At 32.6% G+C, this 9,133-nt stretch overlaps 2 protein-coding genes across 11 annotated transcripts in view; both read right to left on the minus strand.

Moving 5' to 3' along the window:
* Window positions 1–9,133, minus strand: part of LOC108740221 (protein kinase shaggy) — a 40,368-nt gene that overhangs the window by 7,535 nt on the left and 23,700 nt on the right. For 5 of the 10 annotated variants that reach the window (XM_025973962.1, XM_025973958.1, XM_025973957.1 and 2 more), the window contains 2 exons: window positions 3,843–4,039; window positions 1,998–2,081 (listed from right to left, as the gene is read on the minus strand). In XM_025973962.1, the coding sequence (XP_025829747.1) occupies window positions 1,998–2,081; window positions 3,843–4,039 (281 nt within the window). Of the gene's footprint in view, window positions 1–1,997; window positions 2,082–3,842; window positions 4,040–4,604; window positions 4,853–9,133 lie in introns of those variants that run through there. The other 5 variants (XM_025973965.1, XM_025973963.1, XM_025973959.1 and 2 more) reach the window with 2 other exon arrangements.
* LOC112904298 (glycogen synthase kinase-3 beta-like) lies at window positions 5,789–8,576 on the minus strand. Its single transcript, XM_025973966.1, has 3 exons — window positions 8,066–8,576; window positions 6,365–6,475; window positions 5,789–6,253 (listed from the first exon to the last, which is right to left on the minus strand). Exon 3 carries the CDS (start codon window positions 6,245–6,247, stop codon window positions 5,804–5,806), a length of 444 nt encoding a protein of 147 aa, XP_025829751.1. The 5' UTR covers window positions 6,248–6,253; window positions 6,365–6,475; window positions 8,066–8,576; the 3' UTR covers window positions 5,789–5,803.

Consider the following 9,133-nt stretch of genomic DNA (forward strand, 5'->3'; position numbering starts at 1 on the left):
GCAAATAGGGTTGGGGGATATAGTATATATTATATAAATATACAATATTATAAAAATTCCTAATAATAAAAACAAACCTGCGATTGATCAATTTATTAGTGTAATACAAATTAGCTAATCCGAACATATATTAAATTCACTCAACGTCTTTTTTCTCAATTTATATTTCCTTTTCATTGAATGTATCACGAAAAGAAGTTAACTTAATAAACTTCATTTTGAATCAGCTGATTTGTAAAAATAAATGAGTTAACGGATAAAAATAAAACTTCAATGTCACAAAAAAAATTTAAAAAGACAACTAAATGTATCAACATGGACGTTACATTAGGTATAAATAAAATCGTACTGTGTTTGTGTATTTTATAATAAATTACGAAGAAATTGTGTAGAAACCCTACATATTTTATACACTCGAACACATGCGTGAAAATGGTCCCGAAATAAACCAATTAACATTTCATTCCTAAATGAAAATGTGACCGCAAAAAAAAAATGGCGTTATACACTTTTACAGGCCTTAAGAGCACGTAATGTTTACAGTGAATTACCCCTGGTATGTAATTCTAAATACAACTAATTAAAAGTGAGGTAGAATTTCCGATTGAAAATTTCCCAGAAATGAACATTAATGCTCATTTATAAATGGAAATTAAAATGGGTTTTCCACGTTCTTTAACCAGCTTGCAATTTCATTCGATGCATTTGATACTACGGAAATTAAGTCAAGAAAAAATCATCTTGAGATATTATTATAAACCTACCCGAACGTCTATAAAATATATTTAAATAAAAATAATCGTTTATATCGAAAATAATGTTAATAACTAGTAATAAATACGTAACAAATATGCCAACTTCAAGTCAGTTTATTGTTGTTGTAAATAATTGTAAAAATTAACAATTTTTCAATAAATACGCCAATGTCTACACGTTGGTTTCAAAAATCAGATAAAACATGCAGTAACAAGTTGAGTGGATTAATATACAGGCTTACGGTTTTAAATTTTACATATTAATTATCAGGTTAAATTAATACTCAGGGCGCCAGAACTTTTAATACATAGTCCTTAGTACGTCCCTGTCTATTAGATAAATTCTAAAAATTCATTTCAATAGAGAAAATATTGAATCAAAAGTAGGCAGTTAAGGCAAATTAAATGAAATAATTGTAAAAAAAAAGTGACCACATGTTCCGTAGTTAACAGGTTACGTAAGCCAGTTGTGACGACTAATTACTATTCACCGTATAATTACATTATGCTAGTCGTTGCTGGACGTGCCCATTAAAAACGATTGTATAAGAATAAGCAAGTAAAACGCGGATCACCTGGATTATTCACGAACGGCAAATGCAATTATGGAAAAAAAATGACTACCAGTATTGTTTTACACAAAGACAAAGATTAATAAAAATAATTTTCAACAAAATCTAGTTACATAGTTATATATAAAGTAAAAAAAAGTAATAGGCTACAATTTTCAATCATTGGAAGCAATGGAAATGCTTTAATGGTGGTGCCGGGCGAGCCAGGAGAAAAAAGACAAAGACAAAGTTGTCAATACGTAGAAGTTTCAGAAGTTAAACAAGAAAAAGAATCAATAAACGTTTTATCGTTAATCGGAGAACTATTTGCTTTTTCTAATGAGTTTCTCATAACAGTAAGTAAACGTCGTGTTCACCTGAACTTGAGTAACTATGGAAGACGTCAATTATTACAATGCCACAAGTCGCAAAAACCACACTGTCAGCACGTGCTAATTTCAACTACGCCATTAATATGTATGTGACGATAACGATTAGAAATTATTTTATCTGCATGCTTGATACATATATTACACAAAAAATACGGCAATCTGGTTTATTTGAAACTTACGTGGCTCATAAAACAATACCGATAATGATCGCAAAACAAAAATTAAACCGTATAAAATATAACCCACTCAACTGTACAAAAATGTAAAGTAAAATAAATTAGATTAAGAAAGCTGCTTACCTTGTCCCCACTTGAATAAAAGAAATATTTTAGTTTAACTATATTACAATGCTCTAATCTCCTCATGATCTGCAATTCTCTATTCTGAAAACAAAAACAACCATCATCATTGCCATCATAAAAATGATGATTACGTATTATGTGCCTACGTACCTGGGTAGTTTTGAATGAAAATATATATATAAAAAAAAGGAAAAACAAAAACATACTGGCACGTAATAAGAGAAATAAAAGTAACGTTAGAGTTTATGAAGAAAAAAAAAAAAAATGAGATGAACAAGAGGACGATGGACTTGGCGAAAAAGAAAAAGTTAATAGCGTTTTTGATATTTGGTAAAAAAAACACTTTTTTAAAACTCACTTAATTTTTATTAAATTCTTAACAAGATTCGACCTACGAGGCCATCTTTTTATTAATTAATTAATTTTTCTTCTGAAGATGGCCTTGTAGGTCGAAACTTGTTAATTTAATAAAAATTAAGTGAGTTTTCAGTGTTTTTTTTCCAAATATCATTATGATCAACTTTCATATAGTAGAGGCCAACTCTATCAATTTTCTCAAGAATAGCGTTTTTGAGATGGGATATTCAATTCAACACTATTGTTAGACTTCTCGCAAATAGGGTTGGGGGAAGTCCTAATTACAACCTTGTGATAATAATGAATAAGTTTTTCCTACACTATTTTCTTTTCATTAAATTTCAAATTTTATAATCCCAGAAATATGCATTAGAACTAATGTTAAAGTATTTGGAGTATCATGATGGGTATGAGTAAGTCCCATTTTATTATTAAACATACCTATAATTTTGCCATAAGCGGTTGGAAAATAGTTTATAAGGCTTCACTCGTTATTTTTAATGAATCATTAAACAAAAATAAATAAAAACGAATAGTAATAAACTCTATTTAATGCCAAATGATAGATATTTGAATTGATGCCAAATTGTACATGTATCAAGTTTTTTAAGTACCTCCTGTAGCCACGATCATCATGGAATGGTATAACTAATCTTGTATTAAGTGTCAATAATAGACGTACGCATGCGGCATATATGCAAACAGGAAACGTTTTTTTTTTAGAGATCACATGCAAGAGGAAATCGATATCATGTCTTCCTTTCATTTTTTTTCTCTTTTTTGATACAGCTTGCTTATCTACCCATCGAAAATAAAACAACTACACACAAGTTTCTATTTTTAACTTTATATGTTTCAGAACACCATGGGCGTAGTGGGCATTTATCCTAGGGGGGGCAGATTTTCAATAGTTTGTTTTTTAAACTTTTATGCCTTTTCTGGGGAAGGCAATGAGCTTGCTAGGGGGGCAGTGTCCCCCCCCTGCCCCTTGCTATCTACGCCTATGCAGAATACACTAAATAATGTCTATCAAGTTGGCAAACTCACACAGCGCAGAGTGGTTGTTTAGTGTAGAATTTAGAACAGTATATTATGCACCAAGGGAAGAAAGTGAAAACTGCGAACTCTAGGGAGAAGGGAGGCTCGTGTACAATTGTTTACCGCACCCTCCTCCCAGAAGTATGATTATTCCTGCTTTCAAGGATGATAAAATGAAACATAATATCCCACGCGTAGAAAATCCTTTTCTAATAAGGAGTAAATGCTCAGGAGGAAATGTTGCGCGTTCATCCCTGAAATCAGGGAAAAATATCGAACCTTCCGCAAGGGTGTCTTCCCTGCGTAAAGGTCAAAAATTGCAAGGATACTACAGATAACAAGGAGCTGAGATAACAAAACCACAAAGGTAGTTACGAAACCTTTAAATATTTGCAAATACCGAAAAAGAAAAAAAAAAAACGAAGAAACGTATAACGATCGACATACCTTGAATCGCTTATCCTGTAGGACCTTTTTAATCGCGACCATTTCACCTGTATCGCACAATTTCGCTTGATAAACGACACCAAAGCTTCCATTACCAATAACTTTTGTATCAGTATACGAAACCTCCTGGGGCCGATCTGGTCCTTGTCCAGGAGTTGCAACTACAGTAGTTACCTTGCCTCCGTCTTTACCTGGAACAATTGATTTAAAATTTACAATTATTTGAGTTGAAATAACAGCGGAAAATATAAAACTTACAATATCGATTGTATTGTTTACATGTTTTAGCATGTAGTCGTTCTGATTGTGCTAATTATTTTCGCATTAATTGGATAGCATATTTAGGTATAACTTAGAATATATATTAGTTTCACAAACAATTAAATTTTAAGTCTTAGTGTTTAGAACATCGAACTATGTCTATTATAACTAAATTAATGTCAAGGAGATTACTCATTACTTAAATGACTAATATTACATACAACAGCTGCTTATGATACAAATCGCATCCAAATATAAATATATCAATAATTAACCCAGAAAATATCAACTTTCTGACAAAAAAAAAATGACCTTTGGCTATTGTTTAAACACCAACCGCGGTTTAAACAATGTTTGGCCGGATTGCAGCGCAACGACCTCAAGCAAAGGGGTAATTGTAGCCAGTAAAAGTAGACTTTCAAAGTAGGCACCCTCTGTTTTAAACGCTGTCAAAAAATCGATCTACAAACTATTAGAAATAAAAAGCGTGAATTTATGTACTCAATTTTTCTTTAGGTGTGGCGAGGATAACGTCATCATCGTCTATAGTGTCGCGTTTTCTGTCTTTCTTCACACCAGCCATAAAAAAGGATGACAACTGACTACAGGAAGGTGTCTAGGACATCGGCGCGAATAAAAGCGCCACGCACCACTGACCAATTTGCAAAACGAGAAAACACAAAAAGTACTTCAAGTGCCCGGCAAACTGACGCACCTAACTGGCGCTGAGAAAAAACAAATTGACACTAAAAGACATATTTAAGACGAGACATCGAATTTTTTGACATAGTTATGGACATAGCCTACCTTAAACCAAAAACCATATACGTACCAAATCTAAACCAAAACATAGTAGAAGGTTAATGAAAAATTACAGGAATCCGAAAGTTAACGAATAACAGCAAATTTTCAATTAATGATTAATTTATCAATTATTCCCCTAGACAAAAATTTTGTGTGAGTCTTTCAGCGTCTCTGAGAGCGTCTCTCAGTCTTTCACAGTCTCTCAGTTATTGCCTAGGTGCTTTTATGGATCTCTCACAATCTCTGTATGAAAGACTCGAACGATAAAATTGTTAACTCAGATATTCGAGTCTCTCACAGAGAGACTGAATGAATAAAACTGAAAAACTGAGAGACTCGAGTCTCTCGTAGAAAGACTAGGATCTCTGAAATATGTTGACCTTAGAAAATTTTAACCATGTCTATCGAGACACCACTTATTGATAGATTCGAGTCTCTCGTTCAGAGACGCTAAACAGTTTTTTTGACAGTCTCTCTCAGCGACACCAGAGAGACTCGATGAGAGACGGAGACTAGTCTCGCTTTCAGAGACTCTGAGAGACTGAACATTTTTATTTCGAGTCCTTCAACATCTTGAAAATACTTTCATCACACACCAGCCAATCATATTATACGTCAAGTACATATGATGAGAAATATATCATCAATTGATACGGGCAAGGATATGTCAGGTGTTTGCGTTAATTTTGTTTGCACTAGATAAGAGTGAAAATAGTGAAACATTAGCTTTTTATTTACTTTCGTAGAGTATATTAAGTACTATTTTAANGCAACATATTATAAAACATTAATACATATAATAAAAATCCATTCGTTCTGAAATATCAAAAACGTCTTTCTCTTAGCTTTACAATAAAATTTAAGTAAGATTTTGCTTGATGAAGTAGAACAGTGATTTAAATGACGTAACGTACCTGTTGCCAGGGATGGGATTTGATCTGAGGGAACTTGAACTCGGTATAGTTGGGATTCATTTCCCTTATCTGTTCTCTGGTCGGTGTTCCCAACACTTTGATGATTTCGACAAGCTGATCGACACCCGAGTCGCCTGGAAAGATTGGCTGACCAAGGAGCAGTTCTGCAAGAACGCAACCGGCACTCCACACGTCGATCTTGGTGGTGTAATCGATCGCACCGAAGATAAGTTCAGGGGCGCGATAATAGCGGCTGCAAATGTACGAGACATTCGGCTCGCCTTTGATCAAGTGCTTGGCGCTTCCAAAGTCGCATAACTTCAGGACGCCCGTCTCCGGATCGAGTAGCAAATTTTGCGGCTTGATATCTCGGTGACATATCCCAAGGGAGTGAATGTATGCCAGTGATCGGAATAACTGGTACATGTACAACTAGAAATGAAATTATAATAAATAAATAAATTAACAGAATAGACTTAAATTCAACCATAATAAAAATGCTTGAAATATTCTGTAAGCTTAACTTAACTCAAAAATACTCACTTTAATAAAGCTGATTGGTATGGTTTGTTTAGACTTGCTGTAATGCCTAGCCACCTTGTAGACGGTTTCCGGGATGTATTCTAGCACCAAGTTCAGGTACACCTCGTCCTTCTACAACGTAAACAGTGTGAATTTTACATAGTACAACGAAACCAGATTGTATTAATGACTTTAAATACGCTAATCGTTCCTGTTTTGCGGTGAACTTTACATAGAAAGCGTTCGACAATTTAGGTTACTGAGAAAATAGCGTATGTTTTTAATGCTACATCACTACTCGCCTACACCCAAAACAAGTACATATTCCAAAAAACAAAATTCAAAATACAAGGTGAATGAGTTTGGAATTCCACGGGGAATCGTGATCTGTTTAATGACTTTTCACTTTGTGGTATTTTTTAATCAATTAATTTCTCAATGCGCATATTATAAGAACAATTATTAAATAAAAAGAAATACAACTGCTTTGTCTTGAACTGTTTATAGTTTGTTTAGAATCTGTTTACCCAAATTGATCCAAAATCATATGGTAAAGGTAGCAATTTTGTCGAATTAAGAAAAAAAAAACGTTGAGGATTCAATAGCAGTAACCATGAAAATAGGTGGGATTGTTTTAAAATGAAATTTTCAATAACTGAATGACTTGTGACCTAAAAAGCAAACCTGCAGTAAACACTACCTTTTTCTTTACACATAACGTAATGATAATTTTTAGTTATTAGTTGAAGCAAATCATTGAGATCACGAGATACCATTAAACAAAATCATAACATTGAATAAAAATGATACAACAGTATCAACTAGAATAATAATTTCTCCTTAACTTTCATGATTCTATTTGTTGGCAAATCATTAGGAAAAAAAATCAGTGAGTTACGAGGGTTGTTACTCATTGCAACAAGATTAGTAAAGATGCACTTGAAGACATCACATACATAGAGGTACCTACAAGGGTTTTTATTGTATACAACTACTGTTTATGCAGATTTACATGTAAATAAATGTTTTAATTACATTATTCTGTGCAAAGATTTCGTTAGTGACAATAAAAGTTTACAAATCAATTTAGGTATTATAAGCACGAGAATGTTAGGAATTAGGTTTTAAATACGAAATATTCTGCAATTTGTTATTTTTAATCTTTCGAGTAGCTGTTACGCATAATCAGAACTATTTACCAGTAAAGTAAATAAAATTTTATCAATTATTGTATCGCGCCTACACTTTTAAAATTGTAAACCTTATAAAACTTATTACGTTAGAAAAGTTTCAATGTTGTGAGTAAGTAAAGTGCAATAAACTGATTAAATAAGTAAGTTCCTACGTTTAAAGTGAAAAAAATCCACACAACTTTGTATTTTTAATAAATACATCTAATTTACTATACTGATAAATATAAATGGAAAAAAATAAAATTCGGTCATCTTAACATGCTTCATCAGTGCCATGTCACTCGTCCGCCTTTTTAAATGGTATCGTTTTAAGTAATTCCTTTTTTACTAATTAGTGAAACATATATGCACAAGAAAGTTTTTGTCTACTAGGTTCTCGTATTATATTTAAATGAAATGGAAAGTCGTAAAAACAAAAAGCATGAGTGATCAATGATTTTTGGGTTCTAAATTACGAAAGCTTTCTGGAGAAAATTAATCACGCAATATGCAGAAGCGAGAGCTTCTAGTCTCAAGGACAGGATCATACCTCGTCCTTGGCACCCCACAATACGGGAAAGTCACATGGAACCACGGCATTACGCTAAACATTAAGAAAAAAACACTGGTGTAATTCAAAGAACTCCAAAAAACTAATTTCGAAAAACAATTTTGTTATCTAATATCTACAGCACTTGCAAATTGATCATTCTAACAAAAAATCACATCACGATGCACTGTTATTTAATATACAAATGATAATCCGATATTCGGTTAGGTCAACAACAATAAGTTTGTGGATTGCGAATTCGAAATTATTCTTCCTCCTCAGTTTGCTTCAATAAGTCACCCATTAATCCGAAAGTACTTAATTATGATGAAGTACATCGTCATCTATAGACAAATGGTATGTTCAAAATCTCGATCCACATCAATCGTGATATACTGCTAGTTACTTGGTATTAAGGCGCTTAAATCGGTGTTATACGACAAAGGTAAATAATTAATTCGGTGAGACAAAATTTGATTTGGTAATGCCATAAAAATTATTAAAATCAAATGATAAATGAAAAAATCTCATAATTTTTTTAATCCGTCACAGATCACGAAGACGTAAAACGGTGAAACTGTTTTATTTTTTGAAAATTATTTTTAATAGCTTTACTAAATAAAATTTAGCAGAACCTCTTTAATCATCTTATCAGTTACTTATTCGATTTGGTTGGTGAATAATCGAAACAAACCTTGGTGAACTAATGCCAACTAAACTGTAAGCACTATTTACACTTGATGGTTTTCAAGTTGCTGTTCTTTATGAAATTACTTCACGTATTTAAGCAGTATCCTATATTCGAGTAGATACCCTTAAAGATCCTTGCCGAACACAGCAGGAAATTAATAAGCTAAGCCTTTCAAAGTGGGCACTATCAGAATAGTGTTGCGATTGTACCTATTGACAATGAAACTAAGCGAAGGACCCTACGCTAGTACTTGACAAAAATATCGACATATCGATAATAATTATTGATTAGTATCGATGTATCTTTAAAAATCGATAATTATTATCGATACTTTTTAGTTATGCCCTCGTTACATTATTATTATAGTATATATTATA

This window comes from Agrilus planipennis, unplaced genomic scaffold, assembly GCF_000699045.2.
Source record: "Agrilus planipennis isolate EAB-ADULT unplaced genomic scaffold, Apla_2.0 scaffold158, whole genome shotgun sequence".
In the NCBI taxonomy this organism is placed as follows: domain Eukaryota; kingdom Metazoa; phylum Arthropoda; class Insecta; order Coleoptera; family Buprestidae; genus Agrilus; species Agrilus planipennis.